Source organism: Anomaloglossus baeobatrachus, chromosome 4 (assembly GCF_048569485.1).
Source record: "Anomaloglossus baeobatrachus isolate aAnoBae1 chromosome 4, aAnoBae1.hap1, whole genome shotgun sequence".
NCBI lineage: Eukaryota > Metazoa > Chordata > Amphibia > Anura > Aromobatidae > Anomaloglossus > Anomaloglossus baeobatrachus.
Window position 1 is genome coordinate 374,438,338 of NC_134356.1, and position 25,942 is coordinate 374,464,279.

The following is a 25,942-nucleotide window of genomic DNA, read 5'->3' on the forward strand; positions in this document are numbered from 1 at the left end:
CTGTAATACATCGTCGTAGGTCCTGCAATGTTGGTGGAGGGGTCGCATACACCTGCTGTTTGATGTGACCTCACAGAAAGAAGTCCAATGGGGTCAGGTCAGGTGAGCGTGGAGACACTCCACGCAGCCACCATATTCAATGACTTGTAGGAAGGTTTCCATGAGGTATCGTTTCACGTCCGCAGCCTTGTGAGTTTTACATGTTCTAATCGTAGCATTTCTGTATGCAAGGTGTCAATTCGTATTGAATTGATGATGCCCTACAATTTTTTAATTCCCTTTTTTTCTCTATCCCGTTTCGTTTTCGAGATAAAAATGCTAACTCCGTTTTTTTCCACCAGGTGGCGCTATAGGTGGTTTCATTGCGTAGCGCATGGCTACTTTACTATACCTATACACCACTTCTATGCCTATACCTGCTGCCGTTCTCAAGTTAATGGCGGTGGACAGGATATGGGTGGACACACTGTATAAGATTTTAATGCATATTATCATGGTTTTCCCGTAGTAATTAAGTGTACCAACAGTTGCCACAAAATCATGTGAGGTTTTTCAGTGTCATTTTCAGCCTTGTGGCTAGTATCATAGCATGACCGTTGTGTGTAAACATTACTGAAGGGCTAAAGCATGCCATCCCCTTCCCCACACACACATTGCGCCAGCGCTAATGTTTCGTGGTCACCCACCTGTCTCTATATACATTACAGAAATGATAGGTGCTGTACCAACATGAGACCACTGCAGGCAATCACTGGGAGCAAGAGAGATGCCAATAAGTGTGGCTTGTTGCTGCAACATTGAGTTTGCCAAGACCAATCCTAACAGATTTTGATACAGGAAAAAGCAACATTTGATTAAATATATTTACTTTTCATCTTGGAAAAAAGTATTAAAAAAAAAATGATACACACACACATACATATACACACTCCAGTACAATAGACAAGCTTGATAGGATTTACGCATTTGTTTGAATCAAGTGACTGCCAAAGTTATATTTAACCCAGTCTGCATCTGATTATAACAGTGACTCCACTGGGACATGATCCAGAACTGACTAAAGAAGAAAAAAAGAGGACCACAAAAGGGAAGAACCATGTACAAACCCAAAGAAAAAATAAAATACTGAGAGTCTGACATCAGGAACCAGTGTGATTGGTCCCCAATTAAAAAGAATTTGAGAAAACTCAGGATTTGTGCAAAAATTGGGAAACATTTTGCATTTTCATGCCAGTCTCTTCGCCCATTTTGATGTAGCTTGGACATGATGCCATGGCTCATCTAGTTTATGATGAGCTGTGGCGTTACTTATGCCAAAAATCTTACACCAGAGTTCTGGGATAGCGCACAGAAGAGCATGCTACTCGTCAGATGCACTTGAGTCATGAAAAGGCGTGCACCTTTTCAAGAATCAAGAGCGTTTGACTCCACCACACCCGCTCATCAAGATCGGAGACAAAATCACCGGTTTTGATGAATCGGACCTTTATCTAAATCGGCTTCTATGGAAAAACAGGATGTGGCAATGAATGTAAATAGTGGCTGCAGTTAAGGCCCCGTCACACTAAGCAACATCGCTAGCAACATCGCTGCTAACGAACAACTTTTGTGACGTAGCAGCGATGTTGCTAGCGATGTTGCTGTGTGTGACATCCAGCAACAACCTGGCCCCTGCTGTGAGGTCGTTGGTTGTTGCTGAATGTCCTGGGCCATTTTTTAGTTGTTGCTGTCCCGCTGTGAAGCACAGATCGCTGTGTGTGACAGCGAGACAGCAACAACTAAATGTGCAGGCAGCAGGAGCCGACTTCTGCGGAGGCTGGTAACCACAGTAAACATCGGGTAACCAAGAAGCCCTGTCCTTGGTTACCCGATATTTACCTTTGTTACCAGCCTCCGCCGCTCTCACTGTCAGTGCCGGCTCCTGCTCTGTGCACATGTAGCTGCAGGACACATCGGGTTAATTAACCCGATGTGTGCTGTAGCTAGGAGAGCAGGGAGCCAGCGCTAAGCATTGTGCGCTGCTCCCTGCTCTGTGCACATTTAGCTGCAGTACACATCGGGTAATTAACCCGATGTGTGCTGTAACTAGGAGAGCAAGGAGCCAGCGCTAAGCATTGTGCGCTGCTCCCTGCTCTGTGCAGCTGCACCCTGTACTCTATACCCTATATATGTACCCTGTGCAGCTGCACCCGGTGTGCGCTGCTCCCTGCTCTGTGCACATTTAGCTGCAGCACACATCAGGTAATTAACCCGATGTGTGCTGTAACTAGGAGAGCAGGGAGCCAGCGCTCAGTGTGCGCTGCTCCCTGCTCTCTGCACGTGTAGCTGCGTGCGCTGGTAACCAAGGTAAATATCGGGTTGGTTACCCGATATTTACCTTAGTTACCAAGCGCAGCATCTTCGACGCGGCGCTGGGGGCTGGTCACTGGTTGCTGGTGAGCTCACCAGAAACTCGTGTAGCGACGCTCCAGCGATCCCTGCCAGGTCAGGTTGCTGGTGGGATCGCTGGAGCGTCGCAGTGTGACATCTCACCAGCAACCTCCTAGCAACTTACCAGCGATCCCTATCGTTGTTGGGATCGCTGGTAAGTTGTTTAGTGTGACTGGACCTTTAGTCCATGCGCTTTTGCACTTGGGGACAATAAAGTAAATTGGAAAATGTGTCAAAATCACAAGTAAAGGCTGCTTTACATGCTTCAATTAATCGTGTGATCGCACCCGCCCCCATAGTTTGTGCAATGCTGTAACCCCCCCCGTCAGGCGTACATACCTTCCAAACGACCTCGCTGTGGGCGGCTAACATCCACTTCCTGAAGGGGGAGGAACGTTCGGCGTCACAGCGACGTCACACAGCGGCCGGCCAATAGAAGAGGAGGGGAGGAGATGAGCAGGACGTAAACATCCCGCCCACCTCCTTACTTCAGCATTGCCAGCGGGACGCAGGTAAGCTGTGTTCGTCGTTCCCGGGGTGTCACACGGAGCGATGTGTGCTGCCCCGGGAACGATGAACAACAGGACGTGCGATATTTAGAAAATGAGCGACGTGTCAGCGATGAACGAGAAGGTGAGTATTTCTGCTCCTTCATAGCTGTCACACGCTACGATATCACTAACGAGGCCGGATGTGCGTCACTTACGACGTGACCCCGCCGACATCTCGTTAGGTATGTCGTAGCCTGTAAAGCCCGCTTAACTTAGGAACACTGTGGGTTTTAAATTATTTGTCTGTAGGTTTTTTTTTATAAAATCACAAAAAGTACGAGCAGCACCATGGCCCAGTGGTTAGTACTGATGCTTTGCAGCTGTTGAGGACAACCTCTGCAAGGAGTTCTCCATGTGTTTACATAGGTTTTTCCCCACACTCCAAAGACATACTGATAGGGAATTTAGATTGTGAGCCCCAATAGGGACAGTGAAGATCTCTGTACAGTCCTGTGGAAACTAATAGCCTTAACACTAGACCTACTGAGGTAGTCATTTTGACTACTTTGCACTATGTATTTCTATATACGGTAATTGTCACGAGTCCAGTAGTTCTAGTGTTAAATAAGTGAGTAAAATAAATCTGCCCTTGCAGGTCATATTGTGAAGGCCTTCTCCATGCTTACCCAGGACCCAGTCCTACAAACACTTTTCCTTTCACGTTTCAAATCTGGGTGCACTGAGGCCTCCTTGGTTTCTGGACTACGCCGTGACAGACCAAAAAAATGTACAACATGTCTTCATATGGGATTATAAAATTGCAGCTGGCTCCTAGCACACAACCGATTCTTTGAAAGAAACCTTGTGTATCCATATATTTCCCATGAAATGGCCAACACCTGTCCATATAATATAGAGACATCACAGGACCGCCAAAGCAGATCTATGTTATGGCTAGAGATGAGCGAACCGGTCGCGGTTCGGCTCGAGTTCGGTTCGCCAAACGGAGGTCTCGTTCGAGTTCGGCGAACCACTCGAACCGCATAGGAAGCAATGGGAGGCAATCAAACACATAAAAACACCTAGAAAACACCCTCAAAGGTGTCCAAAAGGTGACAAACAACTCACAACACAACACAAACACATGGGAAAGTGACAAGGACATATACTCATGCGAAAACAAAAGAGCTGGACAAGGAAAAAGAAGAGGAGACACAGATATAGGCATGGCACGCCCTTCTAAAATCATGTAAAACACCGCAAGGTGACTCCAAGCGGAGTCTCCCTTTTTTCCAAAAATTGGGCCACACACACACCCACCCCTTCAGTGGCAGCACTTGTTCCCCAGTTGTACACTTCACAGCTACAATTGCATCAAGCACATTCAAAAATACGCCATACTTAACCGTCCCCAGGATGACACCGGGGTAGGTAGCAAAGTCTTTCCTGATCCCAGCTCTGTGCATCTTGGATCATTTTTAAAAACAATGTAAGCAAGGGTTACTCCAAGCGGAGTCTCCCTTTTTTCAAAAAATTGGGCCACACACACACCCACCCCTTCAGTGGCAGCACTTGTGCCCCAGTTGTACACTTCACAGCTAGATTTGCATCAAGCACATTCAAAATCCACAAGCATTTACTCTCCCCAGGATGACACAGGGGTAGTAAATTCCTTGTGGATCCATGACTTGTTCATTTTGATGAACGTTAGTCTGTCCACATTGTCACTGGACAGACGCGTGCGCTTATCTGTCAGCACACACCCAGCAGCACTGAAGACACGTTCAGAGACAACGCTGGCAGCTGGACACGACAAAATCTCCAAGGCGTAAGTGGAGAGCTCTGGCCATTTTTCAAGATTTGAAGCCCAAAATGAGCAAGGCTCCATTTGCAAAGTAATGGCATCGATGTTCATTTGGAGATACTCCTGTATCATCCTCTCCAGCCGTTGACTATGTGTCAGACTTGTTGTCTCTGGTGGCCTTGCAAAGGAGGGTCTAAAAAAATTATGAAAAAATTCAATAAAATTGCTGTTACCAGCACCAGATACGGTGCTACTGGTACGGGTAGACTGTTGAAGATGACGAGACCGTCCCATGTTTGTCAAGTTACAACTGGGAGATTCACTTCCTGCACGGTTGTTTGGTGGAAAAGCCGAGCTAAGATCGAGTAACAGCTTCTGCTGATACTACTGTATACGTGCGTCCCTTTCTATGCCTGGATTTATGTCACAAAATTTGGACTTGTACCGGGGATCTAATAGTGTGGCAAGCCAGTAGTCATCATCACTTCTAATTTTGACAATACGAGGGTCATGTTGGAGGTAGTGCAGCAAGAAGGCACTCATGTGTCTTGCGCAGCCATGCGGACCAAGTCCACGCTGTGTTTGTGGCATAGAGGTGCTAACCGTTCTTTCTTCCTCTGACATCTCCCCCCAACCTCTTTCAACTGAAATTTGACCAAGGTCTCCCTCATCCGCTGAGTCTTCCATGTCCATGGACAGTTCGTCCTCCATTTCTTCATGTTCTCCTGCACCTTCCTCAACATTTCGCCTGCTACCATGCGCCCTTGTTGATCCCTGTCCCCCATGGTCCCATGCCTGCCGCGTTGGTGATGATGAACGTCTGGACCTTGGTGATGTTGTTGTGTCTTGCGCATATGAATCCTCCTGTAGTTCCTCCCCTTCCTGTTGTCCCACCCCCTGACTCCGAATAGTGTTTAGCGTGTGCTCCAGCATGTAAATGACTGGAATTGTCATGCTGATAATGGCATTGTCAGCGCTAAACATATTCGTCGCCATGTCGAAACTGTGCAGAAGGGTGCATAGGTCCTTGATCTGAGACCACTCCATCAGGGTGATCTGCCCCACCTCTGCATCTCGTTGGCCCAGGCTATAAGTCATGACGTATTGCACCAGGGCTCGGTGGTGCTGCCACAGTCGCTGTAACATGTGGAGAGTCGAATTCCAGCGTGTCGGCACATCGCATTTCAGGCGATGAACCGGCAGGCCGAAAGACTTCTGGAACGATGCAAGTCACTCAGCAGCGGCGGTTGAACGGCGGAAGTGACCAGACAGTTTCGTGCCCTGTTCAGAAGGCCATCTAGGCCGGGATAGTGTGTTAAAAATTGCTGGACAACAAGGTTCAACACGTGAGCCATACAAGGAACGTGTGTCACCTTGCCCAGGCGAAGGGCCGCACCCAGGTTTGCAGCATTGTCGCACACGGCCTTACCAGGCTGCAGGTTGAGTGGAGACAACTATTTATTAAACTCAGTCTCCAGAGTTGCCCACAACTCAGCCGCTGTGTGACTCTTATTTCCAAGACATTTCAAGCTAAAGACCGCCTGATGCCGTTGCGCTCTGCTGCCAGCATAGTAATGAGGGGTGCGTGATTCCTTCTGCGCAGTTAGAACGCTGGTGGCCTGACCAGGCAGGCTTGGGGCGGAGGTGGAGGACCCAGATGAGGTGGAGGAGGCAGAAGCAGTGGCGGAACTTGGACAGACAGAGGATTGACACACAAGTCGTGGGGACAGCAAGACTTGTGCAGCAGACCCTTCACCATCTATCACCATACTTACCCAGTGCCCAGTCAGCGACATGTAACGTCCCTGTCCATGCTTACTGGTCCAAGTATCGGTGGTGAAATGCACCCGTTCACACACAGAGTTTCTCAAGGAAGCGGTGATGTTGTGTGCGACATGCTGGTGTAGCGCAGGCACACCTTTCTTAGAGAAGTAGTGGCGACTGGGCATCTGGTACTGGGGCACAGCGACAGACATAAGGTCTCTAAAATCCTGTGTGTCCACCAGGCGGAAAGGCAGCATTTTGGTAGCCAAGAGCTTACAGAGGGATAAAGTCAACCTCTTAGCTTTGTCATGGGTCGCAGGAAATGGCCTTTTATTTGTCCACATCTGAGGGACAGAGATCTGGCTGCTGTGTGTAGACGGTGTTGAGTAGGGTGTCCCTGGAAAAATGCAGGTTTGTGAGGAAAGTGCAGGCGGAGACATGATGTTGCCTTCATCCAACGTTGGTGCTATCGATGTCTGAGAGAGCTGTACACACGCACTTGTTTCCCCTTCCAAATCATCTGACGACCTACCAAGCAAACTGCCTGTTGCGGTTACAGTGGTGGAAGTTGTGCGTGGAAAACCAGGTGTGATAGCTGTCCCCACAGTCCTAGAAGATGAAGAGCGCGCGGATGCACTGGAAGGGGCAGGCGGTGGATGGTCCGCTCCGCTAGGCCGCATTGCAGCACGATGAGCTTCCCACTGGGACATATGATATTTATTCATATGACGATTTATGGAAGAAGTTGTCAAACTGCTGAGGTTTTGCCCTCTACTAACAGAATCACGACAAATTTTACAGATCACATAATTTGGGCGATCTTTTGCTATGTCAAAAAAGGACCAGGCTAGGCAAGGCTTAGAGGGCATGCGACCTGCTGATCCACCCCGACTAATGCTCAGAGGCACAGTGGTGGCTGAGGATGCAGTTGTAGACGTGCTACCAGTACTCATCCTCTGTCCAGGAAGGCGCAAGGTAACTTCGTCGTCAGTTGCATCCTCCTAAACCGCCTCTGTTGACCTCCTCGAGTGCCTGACTGTGGGTTGACAGTAGGTGGGATCTAGAACTTCCTCATCAATTGTTGTGTTTGCACTCCCCTCACCCTCAGACCGAGCCTCTTCTTGCCCTGACAGAATATTTAAGTTGTCATACCAATCTGGTATCTGCGTCTCATCGTCATCAGTATGTTCCTCATTGTCTATAACAACAGGTGTTACAGTTTGTGAAAAAGGGTCAACATTATGCTCAGAAACTTAGTCCTCACGGCCTGAATCAGAGTCACAAAGGTTCTGGGCATCACTGCAGACCATTTCCTGGTCTGTACTCACTGTAGCTTGGGAGCAGACCTCTGATTCCCAGGCTATAGTGTGACTGAACAGCTCTGCAGACTCAGCCAGCTCATTTCCACCATACTGTGCAGGACGGATGGAGACTTCAGAGCTGGGAGAAAGCAAGTGTGATTGGGCTGACAACTCAGAGGACTGGTGTTTTTTGGATGCGGTAGTTGAGGTGGCGGAGAGGGCACTTGTTGGACCACTTGAGATCCATTCAAGCATTTTCCTCTTTTGGCCATCATCTACCTTTGTTCCAGCTGTTCGTGTCTGTAAAAAAGGGAGCACATCGGATTGTCCACGGTAAGTAGTAGACATCTTACTTTTGCTGGAAGATGGTCTATCTTCAGCAGATGTTAATGGAGCTTTGCCACCTTCCCCACGGACAAACCCTTTTTTTCCTTTTCCAACTCTTCCCCTTTCCACCAGCATCTGTCATTTTGCCACTCATTTTGATTGCGACAAGATTGTGCACTTAAAATGTGGTAGTAAAAATTGAGAGGTGGTGTAGATTGCAGCGGTGATCTAGCTTTATTAACAGCAGAATAAACAACAATAACTATCCCTGACAATGCAACTACGGCCCTTAAACTGGCAGCATAGTTTGCTAGTATAATGGCTTAGTAACAATGAGTTTGAGTGTGCAATGCAGAGGTGCTGCAAATAGATTTGCACCAGTGGGACAGTAATGGAAGTCCAACAGCCACTTTTAGGATGCCACTAAGTTTCCTCAGTGTTTGCTAGTATAATGGCTTAGTAACGATGAGTTTGAGTGTGCAATGCAGAGGTGCTGCAAATAGATTTGCACCAGTGGGACAGTAATGGAAGTCCAACAGCCACTTTTAGGATGCCACTAAGTTTCCTCAGTGTTTGCTAGTATAATGGCTTAGTAACGATGAGTTTGAGTGTGCAATGCAGAGGTGCTGCAAATAGATTTGCACCAGTGGGACAGTAATGGAAGTCCAACAGCCACTTTTAGGATGCCACTAAGTTTCTTCAGTGTTTGCTAGTATAATGGCTTAGTAACAATGAGCTTGAGTGTGCAAAGGGCAGGAGGGTACAGTGGCAGGGTTGTGGGTCTGGGTAGAGGAAAGGAAGCCTCACTTTCTATCCCTCCTAATGGGGAAATGCAGCGAGGAAATCCCTCACCTTAGCTACATAGACGCTGTTATCTTGTGTAGCTGTTAAAATCTGTTTTCACGGACCTGACTATCACCTATGGCTCTGACCCTGCTGGTATTAGACCCTTACAAGGACTAATAGAAACTTCTATCCCTATTCTGTATAGCGTTGTGTGTAGAGCGTACACAGCAGTATCGGAGACAGGAGCTACGCCAGCGGTGACTGACACCCAGACGCAGAAGGCAGATAATGGCGTCCAGACGGGCAGATGCCCGTATTTATAATGCAGGGACATGTGACATGGACATCCTATCACACATGCCGTTGCTTCTCTGGCTAAAAGTCCACTTAGCTGTGTGTGTGTCTGGGATTGGCTGACATGCTGGCACGCCCCACTACATGCGCGCGCTTAGGGAAGGAAGACAAGGAAGAAAAAAAAAATGGCGATCGCCATTATCCCAACAGCAGTGATCTGAATGCGCTGTTCCCGCACACTATACGCTGAAATTTCATAATATTGTGAGTCACAGAGTGACTTACACTATTACAGCGGAAAGCCAGCTAGTAATTAGCTTGGCTTTTTGCTGCTAGAACCGTTCTCGAACGAAACTAGAACTATCGAGCTTTAGCAAAAAGCTTGAGTTCTAGTTCGATCTAGAACAGCCCCCAAAATCACTCGAACCGCGAACTGGAGAACCACGAACCGCACTCAACTCTAGTTATGGCTCACATTGGGCAGTCATAAGCTGGTGACCCTTCCTCTATGAAACCCAAATTACCTAAATGCCACAACACTTTTATATAGAGGGTGCTAGCTCTATAAAACTGATTGCCTAATCTTGTAATACACCACTAATATTAGATCAGTGTAGGGTCTTACTATTGGCACATGTGCCAATATGCTGTTTGAAGCCTGAGGGAAGTGCATATGATTAATGAGGTTGTCCCCCTCCCTATTACTATATTCCCGCATATAAAAAAAGGACATGCCTGTACACATCTCCGGCACCAGCACTGTCGGCACCGAGGCTCTAACAATGTTACATGAGCTTTTCACCCTATCAGAGGTCGCTAATGGCCTGCTCCACTCTTGCTTCCTTTTGAAGTAATGGACATACTGAAGAGGCGAGAACCATTTCTACTCTCTGATTTCCCCTGGATGAAAGTTATCAGAAGGAAAGGAGAGTGAATAGGTCACCGATTGGCTACAGCGCTGACATGATGTAATGTCACATCTTCAATGCGGGAGAGTAGAAGAGGTTAATGCCGCGCTGTCGCCAAAAGGTTGATAAAAAAATTGTTGATTTAATGCAAGATTATTTTATTCCATAGGTCTACGCATTTCGAGGTGAGGACCTCTTCTTCATGTATTATTTCTGATTTTTTGTGGTCCTGAAGAAGAGGTCCTCACCTTGAAACGCGTAGACCTATGGAATAAAATAATCTTTCATTAAATCAACAATTTTTTTAATCATCCTTTCGTGACAGCATGGCGTTAACCCCATCTACTCTTCAGCATTGAAGATATCCACATGTGGGGCTGCGGCAGCCGTCATTATCTGTGTGCTTTTTGTGTTGGTTGTGACTTTCACAACCACACTAGGTGAGTGTACAGTAACATACTTTTATTTTAATATCTGGTAAGACACCATTTTGCTCTCTCTTTCTCTTAGTTTTACTATGATGTAATGTCATGTGACTGGTACGGCACCGGCGGCAGCGAGTAGAGGCTGCATTGATATTACATTCAGGAATACAGCAATTGAAAAGGAAAACACTGAGTAGTGGACAACACCTTCAAAATGAACAAAATTTATATCAATTCAATTTGTGGCTCAGTGGAATGAAAATGAAGGGGAAAAAAACCCAAAATAAATATATATGTTTGAAGGGTTGATCAATTTACTTACAGCTGTAAAGTGTCTGACATATCAACAAATGCTCACTGTCATGGAGCGGAGACAAAACTTACCGTGAGCGCACCCTACTGTTATATCACCAGCAGATGACATCAATGATGAGGATTCTGCATACAGGTACTTGGCTTTCAGCTGGCCATTTTCTGTGCAAATATTAACAGATGTTCCTAGCAATTTCTCAATGTCAACTGTCTGCAAAACAAATGTAGGAACATTACCAGTTTCACTTCAACATAGGAAATGACTTGTGATTCAAAGCAAGACAAATTGTATGTAACAGAACTAATACCAGGTCTTATAGTAGTTTTTGCTCCGAAGGATTCGCTAGGGCTTATTTTCAGGGGATGTCTTATATTTTCCCATGAACAACAATCCACATTTATTCTTGTACAAAAAAAATAATCAACATTTATTCAAATATAATCATGTCATCACATTCTGGAACATCAACATTTTGTGTTTATCTGACTACTGGTTCAGATGCACAGGTTCTTATCTGATCTGCTATTCTCATGCTGCAGAACCAGTCCTATAGTGGTGGGTACATACCATATTTACAATGGTTTATATTACCTGCATAAATTTAATTATTGTCCATGTACTGCTAAGTTTAGCCCAAAAGAAAGCAGACACCCCCTAAAAGATTTGCACTTAGCAGACCCCAAACAATTAGTGTTGGCAAGTGAATAGTCTCTCACATACAAAACTGCATCCCTGTCAGGTCCCCCTGTGTTCTACAGTGGTTGGCTCTCCCTGGTGACTGGAAGCAGTATCACTCATGCGGCGTGATACTGGTACCCGATCTGTTTGTAGAGCCGCAGTGCTATGCAACTGGAATAGCAAGGGACTTAACAGTGATGCAGATCGCTGTGTGAGAGCACATCCACCATCGGCACTTGCTAACTGTAATTGTTTGAGGTCTGATGAGTGCAATTTTTTTTTCTTTTTGGGGTTGGAGGTGTCTGCTTTCTTTTGGAGTGCTCTGCTTTCTTTTGGAGTGGTCTGCTTTCTTTGATGAAGAGTCCTGCTATATTCTTTAAGTTTTTTAGCTTCTTGGACATTTGGAACCGCAACTGGGGCTTATTTTTGGAGTAGGGCTTATATTTTAAACATACTCCAAAAAGCACAAAGATTCTACTAGGGCTTATTTTCGGGGTAGGTCTTATTTTTAGGGAAACAGGGTACTTATAGGAACATTAAATAAATTAAAACGGTGCATGATATTTCATGAATTTAGTGCAGACTCAAAGTTTGTTTTATATATGCTCCTTTGAGCAACATGCACCACAACCCCTTCAATAAGGTATAAAATGTAAAATTAGTCGTCAACTTAAATACATAGACTTTTTTAAGTTTTTGCTATCAATATATTTTGGGTGTACTGTATCTAAACTGTGCAAACATTTTACAACATTCTGAAAAGTCTCAAATAGTGAATAATCCAGAAACTGAAAAACACAATGTAAAAATGGCACACAAGCCATAAAAATGCCTAAAGGTGAAACATGCATACAATAAAGCACACATAAAAATGATAACTTGGGGCCAAAAGGTTTTAAAAAAATAAATAAATAAAAAAATAATTTTATTTTTTTTTCTGAAGGCTTTCATTTTGTACCTTTTCTCCCCATATAAATGTCAGGTGAAATCACAGCTTTAGGCCTCTGCCACACTCACGTGCCTCCGGTACGTGTGTGCCTTTTTTTTCATGTACCGGAGACACGGGCCCACATGGTCCTATTTATTGTTATTGTTTTGGACACACGTAAGTATTCAGGAACGGAACGTGTGTCCGTTCCGTACTTAAGTGTGCCCGTTTTTTTTAAAAACGCTGACATGTCCGTGTTGCTCCGGCAGCACGGGTGTCACACGGCCCACACCCGTACCACACGGATGTAGTGTGGATGCGGGCCCGTGTGACACGCGCCGCAGAAAGACACGTATCAGTGTAAAAATAATAAAAACACATACTCACCTCCACCATACCTGCAGTCTCTGCCGCAACTGTCCCCTGCATCCGTCCCCCAGTGAATTTGAACAACGCTTCTTCTTCACTGGGTGCCGGAAGCAGCGTCAGCGGGGCGTGGCCTGTGCCGAACACTGTCATTCAGCACCACAGACAGCGCCGGATAATGCAGGTAAGGCGGGGCTTTCCGTTCTCCGTGTGTTATTACGTATAACACACGGAGAACACGTACGTGCCATAAACACGGCACACGGGGAGCAAACCACCCCTTTAACACGTACGTGACAAAAACGTTACGTTTTGTCACGTAAGTGTGGCAGAGGCCTTAGGAAAAAGGCATGGGGTTAAAGCACTGATTGATTAACAAATGAAAATGTATTTAGCCTTGTAAATAATGTTAAATTAGTGATGAGGGAGCACTAACATGCTCGGGTGCTCTGTACTCGTAACTAGTGATGAGCGAACACTACGATGCTCGGGTGCTCTGTACTTGTAACTGGTGATGAGAGAGCACTACCATGCTCGGGTGCTCTGTAGTTGTAACTAGTGATGAGCGAACACTACCATGCTCGGGTGCTCTGTACTCGTAACTGGTGATGAGCAGGCACTACCATGCTTGGGTGCTCTTTACTTGTAACTAGTGATGAGCAAGCACTACCATGCTCGGGTGCTCTGTACTCGTAACTGGTGATGAGGAGGTACTACCATGCTCGGGTGCTCTGTACTTGTAACTAGTGAAGAGAGAGCACTACCATGCTTGGGTGCTCTGTACTTTTAACTAGTGAAGAGAGAGCACTACCATGCTTGGGTGCTCTGTACTTGTAACTAGTGAAGAGAGAGCACTACCATGCTTGGGTGCTCTGTACTCGTAACTAGTGATGAGCAGGCACTACCATGCTCGGATGCTCTGTACTTGTAACTAGTGATGAGCAAGCACTACCATGCTTGGGTGCTCTGTACTCGTAACTAGTGATGAGCAAGCACTACCATGCTCGGGTGCTCTGTACTCGTAACTGGTGATGAGGAGGTACTACCATGCTCGGGTGCTCTGTACTCGTAACTAGTGAAGAGAGAGCACTACCATGCTCGGGTGCTCTGTACTTGTAACTAGTGAAGAGAGAGCACTACCATGCTCGGGTGCTCTGTACTCGTAACTAGTGATGAGAGAGCACTACCATGCTTGGGTGCTCTGTACTCGTAACTAGTGATGAGAGAGCACTACCATAGTTGGGTGCTCTGTACTCGTAACTAGTGATGAGCAGGCACTACCATGCTTGGGTGCTCTTTACTCATAACGTTCAATTGGATGTTTAGATGGGCTCGACTCGAGTTCCCCAGAATAATAGAAGTCAATGGGGGGGGGGGGTTCAAGCATTTTTCAAGAAGATCTTCAGGAAAAATGCTTGAGTCCCCCATTGACTTCTATTATACTTTTGTACTTGAGGCGAGCTCATCTAAGCATCCAACTGCTCGTTACGAGTACAGAGCACCCGAGCATGGTAGTGCCTGCTCATCACTAGTTACGAGTACAGAGCACCCGAGCATGGTAGTGCTCGCTCATCACTAATAGTTAACACTTAACATCATGAGAGACTCTTGCTCTGCTCCAGTCACAGAGCGGGGTGAGAACCTGAGCAGTCACTGCTGGACTTCCAATCATGACCACTGGTAACTAGAGTGATGTCTCACATAGCTTGTGAATGTGCTGGGTCGGACATGAATCAAGTTAAACATTGCCACCAATTTTGCTCTGTGGCCATAGATAAAACATGGTATCTATATAATGAGTACCCGACATAAGATGTTGAATGATGGAGTAGCCTTCATGGACAGGTATGACGGCAGGTGCCACTATAATAGGAAAAAACCTAGCTCCGATTCATCTAGGCAATTTTGCCAGAACTCTGGGGGAAATTGATTAATAAAAAAATACCCCACATTTTTGATGCCAGTTGTCTAAGAAGTTGTGGTGTTCCCTATCGCATAAATCTTACTCCAGTCAAGGAATGGAGTAATACTTGAGTGTGGATGTGTATGTCACTCGTCATACGTTCCTGATTCATTAAGAGGCATGTGTCTCATCACGAATAATTAACGTCAGATTCCAACACATCCCATTATCAAGATTGGCATGAAAATTGCCTGTCTTGATGAACTGGAGCACTTAAGTCTATGCTAGTTCTATTCTTATCAGGTCATACGCGAGGCTAAACCCAATATGCCTAGCATCCATACCCACTATGAGGGTATTAAGCAGCTAGAGATAGAAGCTGCAAGAACGACATAGAAAAGATAGAACTAGATAAAAGCGAGCACATAATTACAATGTATGGTGATGTGTTATGGTTATTACTAAGCTGTCTGCTTACATGGTGACTCGTTCACAGGCGCCTTTCCACAGATATATTCTCCAAAGACTCCAGTGCATCTTGGCTGCCAAAACATTCCTTATACCAGATTATGTGCCAGTGGGAACATTTCTCCGCAATCTGGAGGTTATTTTAAGCTTAAGTCATACATCTAACCTATTAATAACTGTGCATAATTGCAGAGCTGATCGGCAGAAATCTCTAGAACACACTCCTAAGCCTAACGTTTCATGACTTTTACATGCTAACCACACGGCGACACAGTTACTTTGATCTGGAGCATCATTGTAACAATTTAGATAGAAAAAGTCACTGCAAATGGCCTTGTGTCATGTTATTTAGTGTCTCTCAGTGAATCTGGAAACATGACTCACGTTGGGTTTGGAACATTGTAAGGGGAAACTACAGTACACGTGAAATACCGCTATAAACAATGGACATGATGACATCCATATGGAGTCTAAATACGACATAAAGTAAGCCCATTCAATTACACTACAGAAAGAGAAGCCATAAGACGATATTATTACAACTCAGGTCATTTTAACTTTAGTTAAAGGGAACTGAGAGCCAGGACGGGATAGGACATTCTCTTAAAGGGAATCCATCAGTAGGGATCAGCCCTTCTAAACTGTCTAAGTGGGTAAGTCCTAGGAAGTTGAATAAAACGATACCTTGATATCTGCGATTCAATTATTACAGAGAAATCCACGTTTTTGCGCTGTGCCAGGCTATGGGCCAGATACTGATCTGCAGGAGAATCTGCCTTCAGAGCCTACTGACAAATTCCCTTTAAAGGCTAAAGCTGTCATTTCACATATCAACTATCAAAAATCTATGCAAAAGGAAAAGCTTGCCAGACAACACCATAAGTGAGTTCAGGCTCTGCCACCAACATTTTAAAGGAAATATAAAATCAAAATTTCCTATTTTTTGTGAAACTTGTTTTTTTTTTTAAAAAAAAAAAAAAAAGCCTTACATTTTTGAATCCTTGAATATTCCAGTTCTGACATTTCCTGCTCCTGTATACTCACATCCAGTGGTGTCAACACTACCTCGTCTGGGGACCGCGTGACAAATCAAGCCATAAGGAGGCAGTGAGAGCAGCAGATGCTCTGACTTGCCCGGATGTCTGATTACGCAGGAAGGAAGTGCTGAATGGCTGCAGGGATCACGTGTTATATCAATGTCAAGCGATGCCCATGGGAGTCAGTGCCAAAACTGCTGGAACGTTGCAAGAAGCAGAGGAGAGTATAGGTGTTGTTATTGCGGGCAATCGTAGGATGGAGAAGGGGGTGTTCCAGTATTGCGCAACCCTTTAACACTAGAAGTCCCAGAGAGGGGTCATTTAACATTTCTACCTTTGGAACCCAGAGACGGGTCGAATGACCTGAAGGATATTAGCTAACATCCTATAATCACCATCTTTTGTTCTGTAATTAAGGCCATTACTGTCGCACCACAGGAGGTTGTTGTTTTCCATTGAGTTTAGCCATTTAGTTTCTAGTTAGTTCTATTCAGTTTATTGTATGTCATTTGACCCTCTTTCGGGACTTCAGGGGGGAGCTCGAAATTTCTGGGACTTCTAGTGTTAAAGGGTTTTTATGTGAATACAATTTTTTTAAAGGCTGCAGATATTTAATATATTAAGCACATAGATTGTCTCCCTTCTCAGGTCCAGCAATGCCTTCTCCACCACGGCTCTTGTATATCTTTGTAGGCTGCAATTGTGACGTTGCAATCAGATAGCACAAATCACTTCAACCAATCACTGAGCTCAGAGGCTCATGCACTATTCATCATTAGAGCCAATAAGCTCAGAGATTGGCTGCAGCGGTAATCTGTGCTGTAGTTGTGATGTTACCAATGCCACCAGTTAGGCCTGTTTCACACGTCAGTGATTCTAGTACGTTTGTGCTTTTTTTTAAACGTACCAGAATCACTGACATACGCAGACCCATTATAATGAATGGGTCTGCTCACACATCAGTGATTTTTCACTGAACGTGTCTCCGTGTGGCATACCCGCGTGTCCGTGATTGCCGCATGGAGACATGTCCATTTTTTTCTGGCATCACTGATGTCCCACGGACCACGCAGTGGTGTGATCCGTGAAACACGTGCCAGAAAAAAACGTGCTTATAAAATAAAAAGTATTTTAACTCACCCGGCTCCAGCGACGCTCTGTGCAGCCTGTTCTGCCTGCTGCTTCTGAGCCGGCTCATTACTGTTGCGCATATTCATGATGCACGACACAGCCGACCTGGAAGCAGCTGCTGCGGGGGTCACCGCCGGCCGGATGCTGCACCGCGGGAGCATTCAGCATCAAGGACAGCGGGAGCGGGCACAGGTGAGTTGATCTCTAAGTACAATCACGGGCCACGGAGAACGGAGCCCGGATTGCACTTGAATCACGGCACACGGAGGGATATGGGCGTGTTTTACACATCAGTGAAGAACGTCTGTGTTTTTCACTGACGTGTGAAACGGGCCTTAAAGAAAGGAAAAGTGGCGAAGAGAGGTAGCACTGGATAAAGGAAGTGCGAGTATCAGTGTGTTTATGGTATTAAATATGTGCAAGCAAAAATAAAGCATTTCCGAACAATTCCTTTATGCCACAGTAGTTATAAAATGACCTGTCCTCTTCTGGCAATGTGATTTGGTCATTTCTTATGACCTGTGGGCGTACTAACATGCTAATGAAAGCGCAGCGACGCCGCGCATACCTCAGTCTTGATGGCGGCCGGAGGAGGATGGATGCACATTGCGCATGATCCGGAGTCCTCGGGACTTCCGGTCATGCGCACTGTACCTCAAATAAGCCAGGAAGCTTACACACGGCAGCAATTTAGTGCACATGATCGGAAGTCCCGGGGACTCTGGATCATGCACAATGTGCGTCCATCCTCCGCCGGCCGCCATGACGAATAAGGTATGTGGGGCAAAGCTGCGCATTCATTAGCATATTAGTATACCCATAGGGGCATGCTAACATGCTATATGGGCCAGCTAGCCAAGGGAAGTCACGCCCTTGTGACTAGTCCCTGGCCTCATTAGCATAAAAGAAACGATCTTTAGAAATACTTTCCTAAAAAAGAGAATTTTGTTTACCGTAAATTCTTTTTCTTATAGTTCCGTATTGGGAGACCCAGACCATGGGTGTTTAGCTTCTGCCTCCGGAGGACACACAAAGTACTACACTTAAAAGTGTAGCTCCTCCCTCTGAGCTTATACACCCCCTGGAGAACCAGATCTAGCCAGTTTAGTGCAAAAGCTGAAGGAGAATAGCCACCCACAAGTAAAACAGAGTAAGAACCGGAACAACCGGAGACTCTGTCCACGACAACAGCCGGTGATAACACGCGGAACAAGAAATTGCCAACAGGCAACAGGGAGGGAGCTGGGTCTCCCAATACGGAACTATAAGAAAAATAATTTACTGTAAGTAAACAAAATTCTCTTTTTCTTTATCGTTCCTATGGGAAACCCAGACCATGGGACGTCTCAAAGCAGTCCATGGGTGGGAAATAAACAGAAAAACTAAGAAGTAGGGGGAGCCTAACTTCACAAATGGGCGACAGCCGCCTGAAGGATGCGTCTGCCCAAGCTCGCATCTGCCGAAGCATGAGCATGCACTTGGTAGTGCTTCGAAAAGGTATGCAGGCTAGTCCAAGTGGCAGCCTGACAGACTTGCTGAGCCGTAGCCTGGTGCCTGAAAGCCCAAGAGGCACCGACAGCTCTGGTCGAATGTGCCTTGATTCCCGGCGGGGGAGGCACCTGAGTGCACTGGTAGGCATCCGAAATGGTTGACCTAATCCAACGGGCTAAGGTCGGCTTAGAAGCAGAGAGGCCATTGCGCCGGCCTGTGGTTAGCACAAAAAGAGAAGTGCACCGCCCAAGAGCAGCGGTGCGAGACACATAGATCCGGAGAGCACGCACCAGATCCAGAGTATGCAACGCTTTTTCAAAGCCATGAACAGGAGCCGGACAAAAGGAAGGTAGGGTAATGTCCTGGTTAAGGTGGAAAGGAGAGACCACCTTAGGAAGAAAGTCCGGAGTCGGACGGAGAACCACCTTGTCTTGATGAAAAACCAAAAAAGGTGACTCCGAGGAGAGCGCAGCCAAATCAGAGACTCTCCTGAGGGAAGTTATGGCCACCAGAAAGGCCACTTTCTGTGAAAGACGAAACAAAGAAACCTCCCTAAGGGGCTCAAAGGGGGGTTTCTGCAAAACCGTGAGAACAAAATTAAGGTCCCAGGAATCTAAGGGCCGCCGGTAAGGCGGAATGATGTGAGACGCGCCCTGCATGAAGGTGCGGACCTGAGCCAGCCGAGCGAGACGCCACTGGAACAGCACTGATAGAGCTGAGACTTGTCCCTTGAGAGAGTTGAGGGACAGTCCTAGCTGCAGACCGGACTGTAGAAAGGACAGAAGGGTCGGCAAGGAGAATGGCCAAGGAGGATGGCCGGAAGAGCGACACCAGGACAGGAAAATTTTCCAAGTCCTGTGATAGATCTTGGCGGAGGAAGACTTACGGGCCCGAGTCATAGTGGAGATGACTTCAGGAGGAATACCAGAAGCCGTCAAGATCCAGGACTCAAGAGCCACGCCGTCAATTTGAGAGCCGCAGAATTCAGGTGGAAAAACGGACCTTACGAGAGAAGGTCTGGACGGTCCGGGAGATGCCACGGCACCTCTACGGACAGATGGAGCAGGTCTGGGTACCAAGCTCGCCTGGGCCAGTCCGGTGCAATGAGGATGACTCGACGACCCCCCATTCTGATCTTGCGCAGGACTCTGGGCAAGAGAGCTAGAGGGGGAAACACGTAGGACAGCCGAAACTAGGACCAGTCTTGAACCAGAGCGTCCGCGGCGAAGGCCTGAGGATCGTGGGAGCGAGCCACGTAAACCGGAACTTTGTTGTTGTGACGGGATGCCATTAGATCCACTTCCGGAGTGCCCCACTTGCGGCAGATTGACTGAAACACTGGCGGGTGCAGGGACCACTCGCCACCGTCCACGGATTGACGGCTGAGATAATCTGCCTCCCAGTTTTCTACGCCTGGGATGTGGACTGCGGATATGGTGGACTTTGAGTCCTCCGCCCACTGAAGAATGCGTTGGACCTCCAACATTGCCAGGCGGCTGCGTGTCCCGCCTTGGTGATTGATGTAGGCAACCGCTGTCGCGTTGTCTGACTGGACTCGAATGTGCCTGCCCGCCAACAGGTGGTCAAAGGCTAGGAGAGCTAGAAGCACAGCTCTGGTTTCCAGCACATTGATTGAAAGGGCTAGCTCGGACGGAGTCCAAGTGCCCTGTGCTCTGTGGTGGAGATATACCGCTCCCCAGCCGGAAAGGCTGGCATCCGTGGTGAGAATCACCCAGGACGTGGCCAGGAAGGAGCGCCCCTGGGACAGAGAGAGGGGCCGAAGCCACCACTGAAGAGAGCTCCTGGTCTGTGGTGACAGAGCCGCCAACCTGTGCAAGGAGGAAGGCCGCTTGTCCCAACAGCGGAGAATGTCCAGCTGCAGGGGACGCAGATGGAACTGAGCAAAGGGAACAGCCTCCATTGACGCCACCATTTGACCCAGCACCTGCATCAAGCGCCTGAGGGAATAACGGCGGGGTCTCAGCAGAGAGCGCACCGCCAGTTGGAGGGACTGCTGTTTGACTAATGGCAACTTCACAAGTGCCGGCAAAGTCTCGAACTGCATCCCTAGGTACGTGAGACTCTGGGTCGGAGTCAGAGTGGATTTGGGAAGATTGACAAGCCACCCGAACTGGGCTAGAGTGGCGAGAGTGAGCGAGACACTCCGCTGACAGTCCACGCTGGATGACGCCTTGACTAGAAGGTCGTCCAGGTAAGGAATCACTGCCATCCCCTGTAGGTGCAGGACCGCAATCACTGCTGCCATGACCTTGGTGAATACCCGAGGAGCTGTGGCCAACCCGAAAGGAAGAGCCACAAATTGGAAATGATCTTCTCCGATTGCAAAACGTAGCCAACGCTGGTGAGAAACTGCAATTGGCACATGCAGATAGGCATCTCTGATGTCGATGGACGCCAGGAAATCTCCTTGGGTTATTGAGGCAGTGACTGATCGCAGAGACTCCATGCGAAAGTGCCGCACCTGAACATGCTTGTTGAGAAGCTTGAGATCCAGGATGGGCTGGAAGGAACCGTCCTTTTTGGGAACTAGGAAGAGATTTGAGAAGAAAACCTCTGAACCGTTCCCGAGTGGGAACTGGTACAATCACTCCGCTTGCCTGCAGGGATGCCACGGCCTGTGAGAAGGCGGCGGCCTTGGAGCAGGGGGGAGTTGAGAGAAAAAAATCTGTTTGGCGGGCTGGAAGAGAATTCTATCCTGTAGCCGTGGGAGATGATATCCCTTACCCACTGATCGGAGACGTGTTGAAACCACGCGTCGCCAAAGTGGGAGAGCCTGCCACCGACTAAGGACGTTGCTGGCGCGGACAGATAGTCACGAGGAGGCTGCCTTAGCGGCAGCACCTCCTGCTGTCTTCTGTGGACGCGCTTTTGGGCGCCAGTTGGATTTCTGGTCCTTGGCTGAGCTAGTGGACGAGGCCAAGGGCTTAGAGGACGACCAGTTGGAGGAACGAAAGGAACGAAACCTCGACTGATTCCTACCCTGGACAGGTTTCCTGGTTTTGGTTTGTGGCATGGAAGTACTCTTCCCGCCAGTAGCTTCCTTAATAATTTCATCCAGCTGTTCTCCGAACAGCCGGGACCCAGCAAAAGGGAGCCCCGCAAGGTACTTCTTTGAAGAAGCATCTGCCTTCCACTCTCGAAGCCACAAGATCCTGCGGATAGCGAGGGAATTAGCCGAAGCCACCGCAGTGCGGTGAGAAGCCTCCAGCATGGCAGACATGGCATAGGATGAAAAAGCTGAAGCTTGGGAAGTTAAGGGAACCAATTCGGGCATAGATTCCCTGGCGAGGGAATGCATCTCCTCTAGAGAAGCAGAGATGGCTTTGAAAGCCCACACTGCTGCAAAAGTCGGGGAAAACGAGGCCCCCGCCGCTTCATATACGGATTTGGCCAGAAGGTCAATCTGGCGGTCAGTGGAATCCTTAAGGGAGGTGCCATCAGCCACCGACACAACGGTCCGGGCTGAGAGCCTAGACACCGGAGGGTCTACCTTTGGGGAATGAGCCCACTCTTTGACCACCTCAGGTGGAAAGGGGAAGCGGTCATCAGAACCATGCTTTGGGAAGCGTTTGTCAGGACAGGCCCTGGGCTTGGTCACAGCGGCCTGAAAACTGGAGTGGTTAAAGAACACACTCTTTGCTCTCTTAGGCGAGGTAAACTGGTGCTTTTCTGCCAGAGAGGGTTGCTCCTCTGATACTGGCGGATTGAGATCCAGTACAGAATTAATGGAGGCAATCAAGTCACTAACATCTGAGTCACTTTCGGACAGATCAATGGGGTACATGGAGGTAGCCTCCGAGCTCCCTGTAAAGGCATCCTCCTCATCCTGCAAGTCAGCTCCTGAATCAGAGCCGCGGGACGAGGAAGGAGAGGGAACCCTGCGTCTCTTCTTAGGAGGACGGGGTCTGGGACCAGATGAATCCTCTGTGAGCTCCGGTCCTGAGAGACCCCTAGCAGCAGAGGCACCCTGTGAAGGGGGCTGATGCATGCATGTTCAGCAAAGTCCTGGACAGAAGTCCCATGGAGTCAGCAAAAGACTGGGAGATAGACCTAGAAAAGGATTCTACCCAAGCCGGGGGTTCAGCCACAGGAGCAGCCTGAGAGACCACTGGGGGTGAGACTCCAGGCTGAGGCACCGCCAGGTTAGAGCAGGCATCACAATGTGGGAATATGCTCGATTCAGGCAGCAGGAGCTTACATGCAGTGCATACTGAATACAGCTTTGGAGCCTTGCTCCTCGTGTGAGACATGCTGCTGGAGTGGGGGCTCTGCCAGAGAATGAACCCCAGAGAGTATAAACAGAGGTCCACAACCGGAGACCGGTTGTGGCTTACCGGACCGCTGGAGCGGTGTTGTGTGCCCTCCAGATTCCGAAGCCCGGACCCCCAAGCACAGCACCTCCGCATAGATGCTGCAGACCAGCGCTGCAATGCAGAGAGAACGCTGATAAAATGGCCGCCGGAGCGAAGGGAGGGGGCGGGACCTGCTTGAGGAGCGGGATCTGGAGGGCCATAGAGACCTACAGGGGAGGGGACACACACTGCAGTGGGGAGTGTCCCTCCCCTGTGCAGAACGGCCGCCGGGCGGAGCCGAGCCTGTCCCTCTGCATAAGTGACATGCAAGGGCAGTGAAACCGAAACTAGGCCTCCGGCGGAGCCGGGGCCTAAATTTGAGCGGCGCGGGCGGCGCGCAGGCACCATCGGCGCGGTTCTCAGGCGACAGCTAGAGAACCCGCCGGAAATGTCAGAAAACACAATAAGCACACTCTCCCACAACAATAATGTACAGGGACCCCGAAAAGTAAACGTCTCACGTACTTAGCTTGCTGAGACGCAGGGCCAAGTCCCTGGGGATGAGTGCTCCAGTCCAGCAGGGTCCTGAAGGGCTGCGGATGGAGACCGGTCTCCTGCCAAGCATGGAGACCGTGCTGGCTCCCACTTCAAGCCAGAGCCCAGGAGGGATGGTGAAGGAGCACGGCATGTAAGGCTCCAGCCTAGGAATCAACCTTACAACACCGCCGACACAGTGGGGTGAGAAGGGACATGCCGGGAGTCCAGACATGGACCCGCTTTTCTTCAAACTCTTTCCAAAAATCAAAGAAATCAGATGAGAATGCATGTGTGGATGTATGCCTCCTGAACACAAAGCGATAAACTGGCTAGATCTGGTTCTCCAGGGGGTGTATAAACTCAGAGGGAGGAGCTACACTTTTAAGTGTAGTACTTTGTGTGTCCTCCGGAAGCAGAAGCTAAACACCCATGGTCTGGGTCTCCCATAGGAACGATAAAGAAAATCATTTTATCTATGTTAGTGTATACAGGGACGATTAGGCAGGGATTAGCAATATGCCCCCAGAACTGCTCATGGTTCTGGGTGCATATTGGACCTGAAAGGTTCCCTTTAAAGGCAACCTGTCACCTAGAATATGCGTTCTGACCTATCAGCAGATGCATGTGTGCCCTAATTACAAATTCCTACCCATCCCTGTGTTGTAAAATTGTATAATATGAAAGTAATAAAAAATGTTTTATTAACTTCATATTTCGTATGTAAATAGCAGGGAATGTGGTCACAGGGGCGGCGCCTTGCCCTATGGACGTCTGCATATTTCCGTGGTATCACGCCCCTGTGGGCGTGATACCATGGAGCGACGTCCCCGTCACTCATTCTATCCTGCGCGCATTGCAGCAGGCTTCTTTTCCGGGTGTTCAATCGCCGACTTCAGACGCACACTGCGCATGCGCAGTGCGCGTCTGAAACTGGCAAGGAGAACCCAGAAGAGAAGCCTTTCGCAATGCTCGCAGTATAGAATGAGCGACGGGGACGTCGCTCCATGGTATCACGCCCACAGGGGCGTGATACCACGAAAATATGCAGACGTCCATAGGGCAAGGCGCCGCCCCTGTGACCACATTCCCTGCTATTTACATACTAAATATGAAGTTAATAAAACATTTTTTATTACTTTCATATTATACAATTTTACAACACAGGGATGGGTAGGGATGTGTAATTAGGGCACACATGCGTCTGCTGATAGGTCAGAACGCATATTCTAGGTGACAGGTTCCCTTTAATGTTGCTGATTATCTAAGAAAAAGACTGATGGCACATCCTATCTTTTTAATCTGAACAGGTGCAAACTGAATATGAAACATAGTAACAAAAAGGAGACAGTTGCACACACTGCAGTGCTAAGATATGTGGAACAATGAAAATGGGAATATAAACATGCATTACTGTTATGCAAAACTTAGAAAGATAGGATGTGCCATCAGTCTTTGTCTTAGGCTACTTTCACACGCGTTGGACGGCTTCCGTTGCTATCCGCAGCCTTGAGGAATTACAGTAACCGTTGCAGGAAACCGTTATATTCCTCATAGACTTCTATTAGCTGCGGATAGCAATGGATGGTCTTGCATTGCATCCGCCCCGTGGCGCATCAGTTGTTTTGACGCTGACCGTCAGTGACCGTCGGGCGGATGGAATGCTGCATGTAGCGTTTTTCTGCACTTCAAAAAAACGCAACCTGAAGAATTCCGTTGGAGTCCGTTGTTTTTATAATGGACGCCTATGGTGGCGGATTCCGTTAGAATCCGTCATTTGACGGATTCCGTTAACTTATCTGTCTTTACACAACTGCGCATGCTCAGATGTGTAAAGTCAAGGAAAAAAAACCTATAACGGATTGCGTTATTTTGTACGATCCGTAGCATTCGTTGTGCCACTATATGCAACGCATCCGTTGCATCCGTCACATAACGCAATGCTACGGATCCCGTCCAACGCAAGTGTAAAACTAGCCTTAGATTACAGGGTCATGCCTTCTGATTCCACACTCCTGCTCTTCAGCCTCCAGCAATTTTAATTCTCCTGTTGCAGGTTTCTGTCCGCCCCATACATTGTAGGGTTTGTTTTGGTTTTTTTTAACCCAAAGAGAGGCTAAGTATCTCAAATTGTACATGTTTTTTCATAGCAGTAATGCATGTCTATATTCCCATATTCATTGTTCCACATATCGCACTGCAGTGTGCAAATGTTGATGATTATAGCTTACAGCCAATGAAAACCCAAAA

The 25,942-nt window shown here is 47.8% G+C and overlaps 1 protein-coding gene across 2 annotated transcripts in view; it reads right to left on the reverse strand.

The window, feature by feature from the left end:
- The window catches only part of FAM185A (family with sequence similarity 185 member A), a 105,559-nt gene that overhangs the window by 52,080 nt on the left and 27,537 nt on the right, over positions 1 to 25,942 (reverse strand). For both annotated transcript variants that reach the window (XM_075342572.1, XM_075342571.1), the window contains exon 4: positions 10,915 to 11,053. In XM_075342572.1, the coding sequence (XP_075198687.1) occupies positions 10,915 to 11,053 (139 nt within the window). The remainder of the gene's footprint in view (positions 1 to 10,914; positions 11,054 to 25,942) is intronic.